At 38.3% G+C, this 16,218-nt stretch overlaps 2 protein-coding genes and 2 long non-coding RNA genes across 7 annotated transcripts; all 4 read right to left on the reverse strand.

The window, feature by feature from the left end:
- Positions 1–4,078: 4,078 nt before the first annotated feature.
- On the reverse strand, positions 4,079–5,802 carry LOC142636473 (uncharacterized). 4 transcript variants are annotated; one of them, XR_012844330.1, is made up of 4 exons: positions 5,286–5,802; positions 5,085–5,187; positions 4,372–4,980; positions 4,079–4,254 (listed from the first exon to the last, which is right to left on the reverse strand). It is a non-coding gene; the product is annotated as an uncharacterized LOC142636473 (long non-coding RNA). The 4 variants fall into 4 exon arrangements; XR_012844329.1 differs by having other exon boundaries at positions 4,372–4,992; XR_012844331.1 differs by having other exon boundaries at positions 4,372–4,464; positions 4,883–5,187.
- A 2,035-nt stretch (positions 5,803–7,837) lies between these two features.
- On the reverse strand, positions 7,838–10,737 carry LOC142635533 (very-long-chain (3R)-3-hydroxyacyl-CoA dehydratase PASTICCINO 2A-like; the record flags this gene model as incomplete). Its single annotated transcript, XM_075809672.1, has 9 exons — positions 7,838–8,096; positions 8,203–8,299; positions 9,095–9,176; positions 9,260–9,330; positions 9,827–9,880; positions 9,982–10,070; positions 10,188–10,206; positions 10,346–10,457; positions 10,724–10,737. Coding segments are annotated over 9 exons (609 nt in total), but the record flags the coding sequence as incomplete, so codon positions are not given.
- Positions 10,738–11,521: 784 nt separating this feature from the next.
- Positions 11,522–12,554, reverse strand: LOC142636468 (uncharacterized). The gene is made up of 2 exons (XM_075810710.1): positions 12,468–12,554; positions 11,522–12,247 (listed from the first exon to the last, which is right to left on the reverse strand). The coding sequence occupies exons 1-2, from the start codon at positions 12,552–12,554 to the stop codon at positions 11,522–11,524; spliced, it is 813 nt and encodes a 270-aa protein (XP_075666825.1).
- Positions 12,555–14,059: 1,505 nt separating this feature from the next.
- On the reverse strand, positions 14,060–15,946 carry LOC142636474 (uncharacterized). The gene is made up of 3 exons (XR_012844332.1): positions 15,494–15,946; positions 14,301–14,408; positions 14,060–14,192 (listed from the first exon to the last, which is right to left on the reverse strand). It is a non-coding gene; the product is annotated as an uncharacterized LOC142636474 (long non-coding RNA).
- Between the last annotated feature and the right edge of the window lie 272 nt (positions 15,947–16,218).

A 16,218-nucleotide genomic window follows, 5' to 3' on the forward strand; every position in this document is an offset into this window, starting at 1 on the left:
GCGGTGAAGCGTGCATTGATAATATACGCAGCAAATGATAATAGAAATTTTATAATCCGGAGGTTGACCAAAAGTAAATTGTGCGCTGCATGCGTTGATGACAACTGCAAGTGGTACGTTGGGGCATTCATGAAGGTTAAAGTTAATGGTCTATGGATGGTCACGTCTTATGTGGGTCCACACACTTGTATACCCTTTGGCCTGCGAAGAGACGGTAAAATGATGGATTCTAATTTTGTTGCATCAGAAATTGTGGGAAAATTGTGACAAAATCACACTGCTCGTATACAAGATCTCTGGGACATCATACATACTAAGTATAAACATGAGCTTTCTTACTATAAAGTATGGGACGCAAAACAAAAGGCAATTGCTAAGATATTTGGGGATTGGGAGGAGTCTTACCAAAGGTTGCGAAAGTTGTTGTTGGCATACTTGGATCAGGATTCGGGTACCCAGTACAACTATCACACCATACCTAGGCCATACGAGAATTCTACGTTACTACGCTATGTATATTGGGCATTTGCTCCATGCATTGCTGCATTCCAATATTGCAGCCCAGTGATCAGTATTGATGGGACTCATTTGTATGGTAAATACAAAGGGGTTTTGATGATTGCAATGGCAACCGATGCCAACCAAAAGGTTTTGCCTCTTGCCTTTACTGTTGTGGACAAGGAGTCAGAGCCTAGTTGGGGGGTGGTTTTTAGAGTGTCTCAGGGCTTCAATTGAGCATGTTACACCTGCCAATGGCATTTGCATTATTTCTGACCGACATAAAGGTATCAAAAACGCCATTCGACAGTGGCCTACAGGGAGGGATGGAACAGAACAGATATATCACCGATATTGCCTTCGACATGTTGCTAGCAACTTCAATAGACGCTTTGATGACCCGATTTTAAAGGCATTGGCCTTGAAAGCTGGATATGCGACCCATGAGGTTAAATTTGAGTCTATAATGCAAATCATTAAGGAGGTCGAGATTAATTTACTGAGGGGTGTAGACCCTACTAATCGCCATGTTGCACGTTATATGCCATACACATATTTAATCAGTGAGGATTTGGACAAATGGACTCAGTCACATGATGGTGGAAGACGTTACGGGGCAATGACAACCAATATCTCTGAGTGCTTTAATGGGGTACTGAAAGGTGCCCGCGGTTTGCCCATTGCGGCAATGGTTGAGTTTACTTGGTCCAAACTTGTTGCATATTTCCACGATCGACATAAAAAAGTTACGGAAGATCTCTCTCGAGGTAAGGTGTGGAGTGATTATGCAATGGAAATCTATAACAAAAATGTGCAGAAAACTGCAGGTCACACTGTGAGAAATTTTAATCATGAAACTGGTGTATATCAAGTGCTTACCCCGTACAACGACCATAGAGGTGGAGGGGGAAACCACAGTCATGAAGTGCGCGTATTTGATAGAATATGTGGTTGTAGAAAGTGGCAAAGCTTGAAGATCCCTTGTTCACATGCAATTAAAGTTCTCCAAAGTCTGCACCTCGATGCGACCAGCTATATTGACCCATGTTATAGTTTGAACAACGCCATTCACACATATTCACATAATTTTGTGGTGCCAAAGTCAGAGTCATTGTGGAGGGACGTTCGCGGACCATAGTGGGTGCCTGACCCACAGCTGTTGCGGGCCAAAGGTCGTCCTGTGGCCTCAAGAATAAGGAATGAAATGGATGGGGTACGGCGAGAACAGGGAAGCCGGAGGGAAGATCCGGACTTGAGGGAGATTCAATCGAGGCAGCGATGTGGAGTGTGTCATCAAGAGGGGGATAACCGTAGAAGCTGTCCCAATTCCCGTGGGGCTTCGACAAGTGGTAGTGCTACAAACTAGGCAAGTGCTCTCACTGTTTTTATATAATATGCTATGAATTTCATTTGGTTTTTGTTCTTCGCATTTGGAAACTAACGATTGTATTTTCATGTTTGTCAGGCGAGCGAAGACTCGATTGAAGTTTTGGCAATGTACGTGGGACTTGTCGTTATCTTCTGTATATGCATGTGCTGAATGTTGTGGTTATGTACAAGTGTTTTTTTTTTCTTTGTTGAATGTTGTTGCCGAATGTAGACTATGTTAATTTTAGTTAGTTGTTATTTTCTATATTTTGTTTATTGTTGAATGTTGTTGTATTTGAACTATTTGCTATCCATTGTACTCGTCACATTAGTTGCGTTGTGCAGCTTTTGCCTAGCCAGCAATGAATAGTAACTGTTTGATTCTGGTTGTTTGTTTCTGATGTACTACTCCCTTTGATTGGTTGCATCTAGTTGCTTATTGCTGTAGGGGAACGGAAAAACTAAATCTTGTTTACCGCTGCAGTAGCTGCAACCAAAAAAAAAAAACAAAATCCCAGTGGAAATCGAGTCTTTGGAACTCGATTTCCTTTGGTTAAATTCATACGGCGTTTCCACGGGGTGATATTTTTAGGAAACCACTAAAGTAAAAAATCCAGGCTTTAAAAACTAGAATTTTAATGTAAATCGAGGCTTTTAAACTCGATTTTTAAAGGCGTCATTTTCGCGGAATATTATTATTTTTAAAAGAACCACTAAACTGAAAATCGAGGCTTTGAAAAACGATTTTCAACGTAAATCGAGGCTTTCAAAGTAGATTTTATATGTAAATCGAGGCTTTGAAACTCGATTTTCAAAGGCGGCAGTTCCTATATATATATATTATTTTTTTAAAAAACCACTAAATTAAAATCAGAACGATTTTCACTGTAAATCAAAGCTTTTAAATTCGATTTTACATGTAAATTGAGGCTTTTAAACTCGATTTTATATGTAAATCGAGGCTTTGAAACTCGATTTTCAAAGACGGCATTTCCTCTATGTATTATTTTTTTTAAAAAAACCACTAAATTAAAATCAGAACGATTTTCAATGTCAATCGAAGCTTTTAAACTCGATTTTACATGTAAATCGAGGCTTTTAAACTCGATTTTACATGTAAATCGAGGCTTTTAAACTCGATTCTAAAAGGCGGAACATTTTCAATGTACGTCGAGGCTTTTAAACTCGTTTTTATATATAAATCGAGGCTCTGAGACTCGATTTATATTTTATCTTTTTCCATTTATCACAAACCGAATTTGAAAAAAGCTACTGTAGAAATTTGACACATGATTTTCATTTATCTTTTTGATATATTTTTAAAAAGTCACGTAATAAAATCGAGTCTTTCAAACTTGATTTCCTTTGGCTAATTTTTGTTTCAAAGGCTCGATTATTTTTTACTATGTTCTCAGGGGATATATTTAAAAATCGACAGTTTGAAACTTGATTTTCACATTAAAAATCGAATTTCAAAGGCTCGATTTACACATTTGATAACTAATTTCAGATAAATAACAAAACTATGAAATTAATCTAAAATAGAGGGTGTTTAATTTCAAACTTCTGCACAATCACGTGTTTCAAAGACATAAATTAAATAGTTTAGTTTCTAAATTTGTTAACTAATTTCAAATAAATAACAAAACTATGAAACACATCTAAACTACAGCTATGAAATTTCAAACTTCTGGAATTAAATAGTATTGCAGAGATAGAAGATATAAATTTTTTCCTCTTATACATGGCTTATCAAGACTGAGAAGTGGAGTTTTTTATATAATAAAAATCATGCATTGGATTAGGTGGCCTTCGTGAAGTACTTGAATTGGATTGAAGTTGATGCAACTGAAGAAGTTACAACATAAAATCTAAATATCTGACCATTAACATAATGACCATTACTTTAGTTTCCAGACTTTACAGTTGCAAATAGAATACCTATACATACAATGTGGTCCACTGGGGACTCTTGCAGCAATACAACAACAAGATCACAGTTTATTTTATAGGTACACCAATACATTTTATGATAGCAAAAAAAACTATCATATCTCTTTCAATATGCCTCAAGACAGTTAACCGCAAAATCAGCTCCATATATTGAAAGTGGTTAAAGTCTCCAACGACTATGTGTCCAAAAACTCACATCATAACCCACACCGCCAGATAAAATCAATCATTGGGTGGAAATGTTGCTGATTTCGTCATTTTGTGGAGGTTCATATGGCGGCCGATTTTGAAGTTCTGGTTCAGCAGCAGCGAGATTCTCTTTAGCTTAATGATTCTTTCTTGACAAGATTCTTCTTGCTCCTCAGGTCTTCCATTTCGTTATATTTTTCCCTCGTACTTGCACACCCTATAGAAAATGTAAATGAACCTCCAAACCTAAGAATAAATACAATCGTGTGACAAGAAACGTACAGCTACGAGGCACCACATGAGATTCTTTCTTGACAAAATTTAGTAATTAACTCTTCAAAAGTAATAAGATAGAAAACTTACGTTAACATGCATTGTCCTTAATTTCGCCAGTGAAGGTAACATCAGGCAAACGCAAGCTTAATAAAAAAATATTGTGACATTAACTCCAATTTCCTGCAGATTAGAATTGAACACTGTAAATGTTCCAACATCTAACACCAAAGTCACAATAGACAAATATATTTCTCATAACAATCAAGCTAAATATAAGATGTGTACCTGATAATCATAAGCTACTATAGAGAACATAAGATGGGACTATAATGAAGGGGGTTCTCGATTTTCAAGTGTTCTTAGTAGTAATAATGGGAGCCATGCGTTGGAAACTGTTAGAGTAGGACATGGGCCAATCATGTAGGGTATTGCCTATTTGCGTGATCTACTTATAATTACAAAATATTTTCTGACAAAATGCAAGTGAAAGCAACAAAATTATCTGTCCAACAAACACAACCTACCAACACTGCTGACCGAATTGAACATGTAAATCATCATGAAACTGAGCAATCAAAGCACTCCCTATAGAACTGACCTTGCATTCCGAGATTACGTGCAGACATGACATATCACTGACCTCTGACCACCAACCACAGAAACAGCACAGGTTCCAGTTGATGTAGATTCATCCTTCTAATAATGTACCTGATTACAATTTTCATAATTGTCTTAACATGAGGAAGAAGGTGAAGACATAACCAACGTTTAGTGCAAGTCTAAGATGAAGAGAAACTCACATTAACACCGGCTGATTTTTAATTTTTTGTCATCTCCTCTCCAAACTTCTCATTTCAAATGGAGCCAATGTAACCAATTGCACCATTACATTTGGAGCATCCACTGGGAGAGACAACAAAAAACCACTAAATTGTGCGGAGAATCCTCAGGAAAATCTATTCCAGTAGAAATTTAGCTTCATTTGGAAATGAATAATTTACCTTGATTGAATGTGTCTTTGTAGCACCTAAAGTGACACGATATGCATATACTGTTTCCAGCAAGGTTTTCACGTAGGCCACTATGTCAGACACTTCGCTGTGAAGTTGAAGAGAAAGATAGTCTCTAGCACAAATCAGCAACATTTTCACTCTTGAAATCCTAAATGCTCAGGTTTCCATTCATTTACATTTTCTATAGAGGGTGCAAGTACGAGGGAAAAATATAAAGAAATGGAAGACCTAAGGAAGCAAGAAGAATCTCGTCAAGAAAGAATCATTAAAGCTAAAGAGAATCTCGTTGCTGCTGAACCAGAACTTGAAAACCCGCCGCCATATGAACCTCCATAAAATGACGAAATCAGCAACATTTCTACCCAATGATTGATTTTATCTGGCGGTGTGGGTTATGATGTGAGTTTATGGACACATAGTCGTTGGAGACTTCAACCACTTTCAATATATGGAGCTGATTTTGCGGTTAACTGTCTTGAGGCATCTTGAAAGAGTTATCAATCTGCAAGCTGCCTATTTTCAAAGTTTATTAGGGATGGAGGGCCAATTCCAGCTTCAACTCTATATGTGCTATTGTCCTACAAAAATGAAGAGTGCGTACATTTTTAAATCTAACATGAACCACTAAACAAGACAATTAATCATGTTCCATCGGTCATATTAGTTAGGTAAAATTGGGCAGAAAGGCAATCACTTGAAAACATACATTTTTTTTTATCTATGGTAACCTCTTGTTTAATTAACAGTTCAATGCATATTTCACAATCAGATGGTAATGTGAGGATACCAAAAGAACCACTAAAGCACTCAGTTTCTTGGTACTGTAACTCCCTCCAAAATCACAGAGCTGATTTTCTGACTTTTTACCTCGCATGCATTTACCCACAAACAAACCCCCCATATCTACTTATAATTCAAACATGTGAAAGGCATGTACATCCCAATAAAAATTTAAACTTTGCTAATTCAATCATGAAGCTAACTTCGACTACCCTATTGAGGATTTCTGCCAACCCCAACAATCCTACACGTCATTGCAAATCAGGCCAGAGGAAATAACGATTTTTCTGAATATATACAAAAGAACTTCATAATAAACCATTGCCATGTTGTATTTAATCATAGGTTACCATCAAAATCCCTATAATTCATGTGAGGAAAAATTCTGTATATAAACATAAAGAAATGGGCAGCTTTGAATAAAAGGTGCTACCAATAAATGAATAATGGAGTCTGTCATTTGTGTTTAAACAAAGATTTTACAACACACAATTATAGTTTGATGCAATTAACAAAGAACAATATTTGACTAATCAGTGGTTGTACACCGCAAAACATCCTGTAAGATCAACTTTAATAGCCCAAACTCTATAATCTATTTGAAACTTATTTTTATTTTATTACTTTTCTGTGCATACTTTCAGCAAAAAAAGCTAGATAAATTGTTTTCAAACATATAGTTACAGCCATGAAAAGGGAAATTGCTGATTTTGCAAAATTGGATTGAAGGTTAATTGCTGAAGAGAAAGTTGGTTTGGACCCAGTCACAGCAAAAGAGTGTTTAATTTTCCTCCCTATAATCTTGCAAAATGTTCTATTTTTCAAGCTTCTATCTATGTCCGTTAGTTTATATATCCTACGTGGCTTAACAGAGTGATAAGACTTGGACAATATTAATTTATTTTTAAAATTTTAAACAAAAATATTAACAGATGCCCTTAGGGCAATGGTTAACAATCTATTTAAAGAAGAATTTGTTGGAAAAAAAACATGGATTGAACAATTTAAAGTGTGTTTGAGAAAGTATGTATATTGAATTAAACATGGAACAATTGAGTCAGTAGTAGTTGTTGAACATCTTCCAATTACAAAAATTTCACTGCTCACCATCTTAGCCGTGGACTCACTGCAATTTGGGGATGACCAAGAAGCAGCAAGAACCCGTGCCCTAGCTAGGAGAACAACCTTGGACTTATCGGGAACTTTTCAGCAATCGTCCTAGAACTTCTTCAGCTCTCACACTTTGTTCTCTCTCACAAAGACAAGCTTGAAGCAAGACAGGCATCACACTATCAAGAAACATGTCGACAAAGGCAAGTGCAGCAACAAGTTCTCGAGCCTGTAAAGAATCCAGAGAGATAGAGTTGATCAAGAAAATCATCCCACCAACAATGGCTCACTTTGTTAGGATTAAATTGAAATTAGAAAGGTTAAAAATAAAGAGTGCAAAACCTGATCCAGCTTATTTGCGTGGAGAAGCAAAAGAACTCGATTTGCATATACTGCTTCCTTTTGTTTTGGTGAAAGCTTCAAGTTAAGTCCATGAGCAAGCTGGAAGTTCTGTGAATCTTTCTCTTTCAGCCTATCAAGTTTCTGTAGGCCATCAGAAACATCTTTTGGACCTTTCAATGCAATGAGGTTGTTCACTGCCACTGCCAGTGATGACTCATCTGCCAGATCTCGATTAGTAATGTCTGTGTAAGCTTCAATGGCCTCTTGTGTGTGCCTAAGCCAAAGCCGAGTTTATGCTGAGATTTACATTACTCATGGAACCCAAGTTAGAAAATCATCAATCTGATAACTAGACTCTGAATCAACACAAGGCAATTTTCTTCTTGTCTTTAATTTGAGAACACTAAACCGAAAATTGTTGCACCTAAATACAGCATTTTTATAAATACAATTCCATTTCACACCCACAAGGACATTAAAAGAATTTTATGCCATTCTACTCCTTCTTGGACTTTGAGAGAGCTTTCTTCCTCTGCCCAAGCATATACCCATACATGTGAGGACTGCCTGCAATATATAATGTCATTTCATCAGTTAAGAAGTCTGCAAACAAATGAAATTAGCCAACTAGATAATGAGTTATTAACTTCCAAAGAAGAATCTGAGTTCATGCCTGGGACATAGATTCCGAGTGCAAGAATTGCAGCATAGAAGAAATCAAAAGAGAAGTTCCATTTGTTTGGCATCCTTATACAATACTTTTCAGATTCCTGCAAGCACCTCAATTTGTTCAGTTCACACATTTTTAACAAATAGTTTCATTGAAATTGCAAGCTAATTGTTGAAATGGAAATGCCTTTCAAAGCATTGTAAGCAGAGAGCAAAAGATAATCATTCAAAAGTCACCAAACTTAGTTTTCCCAGCCCCACTCCAATCTTTTTTTCTCATGCTGACCATTCTTTGTGTGTCCTACTTGTAAAAATGAATGACAGAAATTATGAAATCAGCACATTTAAAACTAGGTCAATGCTTGTCAAGAGATTGTCAAACAATCCATAAAATTGTGCTATATAACCCAAATGGGACTTGGAATGCATATCTAACAGGCTAGGAGATTGCTTCTTCTCTCTTATTATTTTTTTTTTTGGAGGGATCTGCATTTGATCGAAGCTCTCACACTCTCATAAGTCATAAAATTCCTGAATATGGGGCCAGAAAGAGACCGTGAAATATGTAAAAAGTTCTACAGACACAATCAACCATTGCAGCATTTTTACCATTAAGAGATACTTTTTTAACTTCACAAAATAGATGATGCAAGGAGCTAATTGAAATAACTGAAGTTGTTTCCCACACTCTAAAACCACTGTTACTGCACTTTGTAGCGTTTAATCAATACACAATTAAATAACACTTCACTAGGACAACTTCATTTTGATATATACATGAAGTAGTAATTTAAAGTTGTTGGAGATATCAGATAATTCAGTTTAATAGGTATATAGTTCTACCGAAACATATTAGCAAACGAAGTCTTGCTTTTCTGCATCATTAAAATTGTTACCTTGCTAAATGGCAGGGCAACATATATTAGACCGACTTCACTAGAGATACCAGTTGGATACAAGCACAAAAAGGTGCTATACCTGCATGTCATATATAAAATTTCAATGAAATAAAGCAATCACTCCCTTTCCGTCCAATGGGAAGAAACGTACATAGTCTATACCTGAGCCACAAGAGCCATGAAGGTGCAAAACCAAGTGCCTCCTTCAGCCCAAAGAAAGAATACCGAATAATCTGCAGGAACCAAAGAAAAAAAGGTTTCTAATATCATTTCTAATACCATATGCTCCAATAAAGAAAAAAGAACACCAGGCTTACACTATACATTCAATATCAGACTGCAGCATCAACCAACAAAAGTTGAGATTTGATTCAACATAAAAACCCTGTGGGGCTAAAATTTTACAAAAGATTGGAATTTTCCTCATTCTAAATCACTGCAGTTTTTTCTCCTAATTTTAAAGTGCTAAACAAAACCCAGATATCAAACTCAGCAATACATATTTATAGGGCTCAATGCTCAGTAATTTTTTCATGTAGGTGGGGTTTTATTTGTACCACGCCACCACTAATGGTACAGTAATTTTTTCATAGAGGTGGTGTTTAGAAATTTGTACCACTTTACCACTAATCCTTTTATTGGTAACAGTTTGACACATGCGTAAAAACAGAACAAAACAGGAACCCAAGAATGCAGTTGGAATAAAACTGAAAATCATGTAACACTTGCCTCCGTGATGGACCAGCTGATGACTAGGGAGGTCACAAGTATGTGAGTCTGAGTCTGGCAAAATCATAAACTACACATCACATATAGTCTAAAATAATAAAAACAATATTTTGACAGTTGAGTATTACAAAAGAAATGCATTCATTGATTCAAACCTGAGGGAAACTCCACAAGATGAACCAAGTCAAATACAACCTTGAAGCTATTTGTGGCAATGTTGCTGATACTGGAGATCTCACCAGACCTGTTTTTTATAAAATTTATTAACAACAAAAACAAAAAGTATTCGTTTAACATAAAAACATGATCTTTAGGGAACATTATTGATGAACAGAACAGAACAAAACAAAACAAAACTCACCTACTAGACTATGAAAAATCTGTTTCATCGGGGAATCCGAAACAACAACAACAACCACCCAAAGAAGTTAAGAAACTTAAACATGTGCAAACCAGAAGTGAGTTAATCTGAGACTATTTGAATTGGGAAAGTAATTATAAAAAAAAGTAGAACAGAACCTCCAAGATGGCGGCGGTTTGAGCAAGCTGAAGGGGTCTTTCAACGGCAGAGTAGACGTGTTGATGCCCTGACTCTCTCACTGTCTTCACAGCAAGGTACAATACTTGAAACCTGCACAATTTCCAAATTTAGATATAAAAGAGAAACAGATAGAAGGAAATGGGTGTGAGAGATCTGAAATAGTGGAAAATTCTAACTGATGCTAACGTACTGCTTTTTAAGAGCAACATATGAATTTTTTTTTTGATGTGCATAGAGTATGAACATCATTCAGTGCATTTGGAATGCAAGATTTAATCAACTGACAAAAAACTAAAATTTTGGCAAAAAATCTATAATAGGATCTGGCTAAATAGGAATCAGCTTTAACAACACACCATTGACTGTTTTTTAATCATTCAGCATCTTGTTAGCGTCTGGATCATTTATACTCTCCAAATCCTTGACTTGTCTGCCAGAATCTTTGATAAGCCTGAAAAGGAGAGTACAAAATTATCATTCTGCCTGGGAAAAAAAAAACTAAGAAAAAAGGAATAGAAAAACACTTGTTTTATATGGGTAACTAGAACATAATGACCACCAGCATGGGATTCAATCCTTGAGCTATCCTCCACCTCTTATTTAGGTAGGGAGGAAATGGCATTTGATCTGAGGATCATTTGCAAAAGGAAAATGAAAACACACACACAAAACAGAACCAGCAGCAGCAGTAAAAAAAAGATTGTTTTCTAATAATTTTTTGCTAAGCAATTAACCCATTGGCTAATACAAAACTAATCTCAGAACTCATATCACCAATTTGTTGAGTCACAACTTTCAAGCATCAATTAGTAAAGTAAAACCTGTTCTTTGGGCAGAAACTAAGCATCCAAGGGTATAGGCAAATGTTAATTAGATGTACTTAGGCTTGGCAGCCCAAGACTTTACCATAGTAGCAGACAATGGCCATTGATTTAACCGCCAAAGTCAGAGTAGTTGCTTACCGTCTTCTACACCCGCATCACTGTCATTTTGGCCCCCTTCAACCACTCGTTCCCATCACCTACTTCGAAAAATGTACGTTAAAACCATATTGATCTCCATAATAATATCATGAAGTAATCAATAGTAGATTGAAATGTGAAAAGAGGAATACCACTAGTTATAAAGTGTGTTGTTTCACATTTAGCTTTGAGTTACCTTTTTTGAATCTTATGCCGTCTAGTATAATGAGGAGGAGGTCTTGCATGTCCTTCGTCAGATGCCTCGGGCCCAGTATTGTGTCCATGTTTGTGCCCCCTTGTCCCACAAGGAGGTGCCTTTGATATGCGTTTCGGCCGACCTTCTGCCACTGCAGGTAACCCAACAGTCTGCTCAGCCTGAACATGGGGTAGGTCGATGGCTGAAGACGGGGCAGTAGATGTACTGTGGGAGGGTGGCTCCTGCTGCATGTCAGGTGGAGTTGGATCAATACCCAGGTCAAAGGATGGAATGGGTAACAGCTGAGGAAATGACCGTGGAGTAGGTGGACGAATGTCAGACCCAGGACAAGGATGTGGGGTGGGTGTCAGTATGGTGGGGCGAGGAGATGGATGTGGGGTGGGTGAAGGAATGGTGGGGGTAGGGGATGGATGTGGGGTGGATGAAGGGATGGTAGGGCTAGGGGATGGATGTGGGGTGCATGGAGAAGGATCGGGGGTAGGGACAACCCGAGGGCTAGCAACAGGCGGACGAGGGCGACATCTGGCCGGGGTTGTGCTCGTGCTTGGGCCCGTTGGAGTAGGTACCTCCTCATTCGGGGCCTCAGGAATAGGAGGTTGTACACGTTCAATTGCATGCACTGCCGTTAGGACCTTAGTAATGTCCTTGTGGTCCTCTGTGCCCACTGGGTGACGCCTCAACAAACGGACGTATCCCTTAATCTGCACATGGAAAAACCACACATATTAGTAATGCAATACCAAATCAACAATGCCAATCGATAATAAAATAAATGTTGGTTCAGAATTGGTTGTGCTAGTAATAATTGCAAATTATAGAGAGACCAAGTGCTAAGCAAAAAATGTGATACTATCATGTTATCTAAATAGTGGTTTCATGCTATTTCAGTATGGTAAGATGTAAAAGACATTGAGAAGTTACCAGCAGAGTCACTATAGCACCAGGCCTATCTATGAACCTCCGAGTTATCCTTTTGAACCAGTCATGGTACTCGTACTGTGGAGGCATATCACCAAGCACTGCTTCACAACGTCGTCGAAGGCGATTACCCCACTCATTGATATGCACAGCATGCTTTCGCGTCCAATCAACACCGACCTTCCCCCTCAAATCAATGCCATGAAGCACAGTGTCGGTGTCAACATTGCGAGGAATTTCTTGGATCATCCCAAATTGACGAACGACACGATCCGGTGTATGTTTTTCTACTATGTGGAAACATACAAGCGGCACCGTTGCCGTCCACACGGCCCTCCCTGCAACGCACCATGGCGGAAGGTCCTCTAACTCAGCTTTATATGGCTGCCACACCACCTGCAACAGCCAAAAAACAAGTACACAACACATTAGGTAGCAATGTTTATATTTCAAATCCCCTCAATCCAATATCTTGTTCCTAAACATGTAAAACAATGCATTTTCATACCTGGCCTGGCAACATTGAAGCTATTTGCTCGTGATACCTGTCCCTGAAGATGTGGGCGGGCCTATTTTTCTTGTTTGGGACCCACAACCACCTACAATCAGTTGCAATAGATCAATATCTCGATTATTTCGTACAGAGATAATTCCAATGTTAAAACTATAATGTAATCACATATAACTACTGAGATCATCTTATAGATATTTACTTAATTAATAATAACAATAGAATAAGAAACTCGATTATAAAAAACAAAGCACATACAAGCCACATGAAAATCACAAAATTGGAGTATATTAACGTAATCATATATATTGAACCTCTATTTGAAATTTACACAATGTTGACATAAAAAATTGCTAGAAGCCTTTAAAATAAATAAATAAAAGCAAGTTACATTATTATAGGCTTAGGGAATGATCGCATAATGTAGATGATGTGCATGAGGTAAAGACTTACTTCATGGACACTGGACCACGCACTGGAGGACCATAAACACCCACTGGCGGACCATGCTCAACTGCGGGGCACAAATAGGGGAACCTGGCCCATGCCCAATACTGGAGTAACAGTAAGCACCCACCAATCTGACTAGTGTCTTCGCTTGCCCTGCATAGCTCTCGGTACAACCATGGAAGGCAAGCACTTCCCCAACTGTACCTTCGTGGGTTATGAAGGTCTTCCAACTGTTGCACCCACATTAGATGCACCCTATCGCCGGATTTTTCCATGAATATTGTGTCCCCCAATAGCGCTAGGATGTAGCATCGTGCATACTTATGCAGTTGGTCCTCTTCAGCATTAGGCGGCAATGGATCGGCAACTTGCTCCAAAAGCCGGTTGATGAGAATCCTCTGACCAGTAAGTTGCTTATGGTTGTCTTGATTTATAGGTTGAAAGCCAAGGAAGTCCCGGCACACATCCACCTAAGTTTTCTGCGTGCTCCCTGTTATAGCGTCACCATCAACAAGAAGCCCAAGAAGAACCTCCACATCCTGCAATGTGATGGTGATCTCACCATGTGGCATGTGGAAGGTGTGAGTCTTGGACCGCCATCGCTCCACTAAGGCAGTTATCAAACCATGGTCAATCTCTCTACCCGGGACCCAAAGGAGTCCCTCCAAACCAACTGCCTTGATGATGTTCCTGACTCGGTCGTCCACCATTGGCTCTCGATTGGAGAACTCTGAACTACGGCTACGGCAGGTAACGGATCCTGGATCCTGCACAAAATCGAACCATGGATTAATATATGGGTGGCATATGCATGTACATTGTATAAATTAAATGCATGTACATTAGTTAAATCTTTAGTTTTATGTTTTACCTACCCATTCCAAATAGCTTCGGACCGATGCTTGAGTTGCTTTGACAACACCGACCTGTCAATGGGTCCAGGCTCTGTATAGTCAATCCGTCTAGCATTTGCAGCAGCCATACTACACAAAAATGATAAGCAGTTAGTTTGAGAAATGAACACACAATATGCTTATGGAAGTAGGTATAACTAACAAAACATCATTGATCCCTATCTCACCAAATTTACTCCCACAACCCTAATCCATAAAAGGACTAATGATGTGGCATAATGCCATAGCTATTTCCCCAAGAGAGCTTGATTGAAAAATCCAAGCTTCCGAAGCCTAAAACCCCCTCAATCCCATGTTCCTTAAATTTTGTTGTAGAGCTAACTGTGTCTCCACTCTCCATTCACCTAATGAAATTACCTTTCATCCCCTAGGCCACTCAACAACAAGTCTCCTTAAAGCCCTCCTAACATTTTACAAGAGAAACACAAGCGAAAAGAAAGTGAATTTATAAGATCCACAATAGATCAGTAGATGCAAAAGTACAAGACCACTCGAACAAAGATCTTAAAACATGGAGTTTTTCAGTTCAACTTCAACAATAATAAAAACTTAAGTCCAAAACCCTCTTAGGCAACATGCATTGGACCCGAAAACAACAAAAACTAAAGACCATGGGTTCGTTTGGTTAAGCACTTTAAGAGCTTAAAAAAGCATTTTCAAAACCCAAAACTCTGAATTGCAACCACAACTCCTCATACCTTTTTTACATACACTCACTTTAAACTCAAAACACAGCTTATACAAACACACCCCATAACTCATAAGCAATAGCACAATTGAATAACAAAAACAGTCCACGCTAAAATCATACAACTTCTATTACAAATCTGGATATAGTTATTTACTGTAGACAGTTTTCTTAGCAATGGTTAAGCACTTTAAGAACTTAACAGAGCATTTTTAAAACCCAAAATTCTGATTTGCAACCCAAAATCATACAGCTTCTATTACAAACACACCCCATACAAACACACCCCATAACTCATAAGCAATAGCACAATTGAATAACAAAAACACCCAAAATCCCAAACCAAACACAAACACAGAAAATACCCATTCTAATAAACCCAGATTCAACGCAAAAAACATAGCAAACTTCTAGCAATTTCGGAATAATCCATGAACAAAGAAAAAAGTTATATACATTCACTTACCTTACAAGTTGTTCTCTGTGAGCAAGAGGGAGGCAGTGGAGGCGCAGAGCAAGGTTTTCTCAGATTTTTCCCACCGTACTTTCTACAAAGCACTCACCTTTTTTTTAGCTTTGAGAGATCGCGTAGACTGAAGGAAAAGGGTGGAGACTGAGTGAGAGAATAGTGGTGACTACGAAGTGGGTGAGTGAGTGAGAGTGGAGAGGGTGAGCGAGTGAGACTGAGTGAGGTTCGGTGTGTAAGAGTGAGGGTGGGTGAGAGGAAGAGTAAGAGTGTGAGGGTCTGGTTTGTTAGAGAGAGGGGAGAGTATCAGTGTGAGAGGCGTTAAGTTTGAAAAAACCCCAAACTAAAATCGAGTCTCTAAGACTCGGTTTTAGTTTCCTCTTTTGCCACGTGGATCAACCACGTCATACCAAGATGGCCACGTCAAATAAATTGAGTCTGTAAGACTCGATTTCCATGTGGACGCCACGTGGAAAAAAGTCCACATCAACCTGCAAAAACCGAGCCTCAAAGACTTGATTTATGGCTAAAATCGAGCCTCTAAGAATCGAGATGTTAGTAAATTATATAGTTTACTTACCGGGTCTGCTAACTATATACTTAGAAACTAAGGGCTAATTTTCTATTTTTGCCTCTGCACTAAAATCGAGTCTCTAAGACTCGGTTTCAGTTTCCTCTTTTGCCACGTGGATCAACCACGTCATACCGAGATGGCCACGTCAAAT

The sequence above is a fragment of the Castanea sativa genome, chromosome 5, assembly GCF_040712315.1.
Source record: "Castanea sativa cultivar Marrone di Chiusa Pesio chromosome 5, ASM4071231v1".
NCBI lineage: Eukaryota > Viridiplantae > Streptophyta > Magnoliopsida > Fagales > Fagaceae > Castanea > Castanea sativa.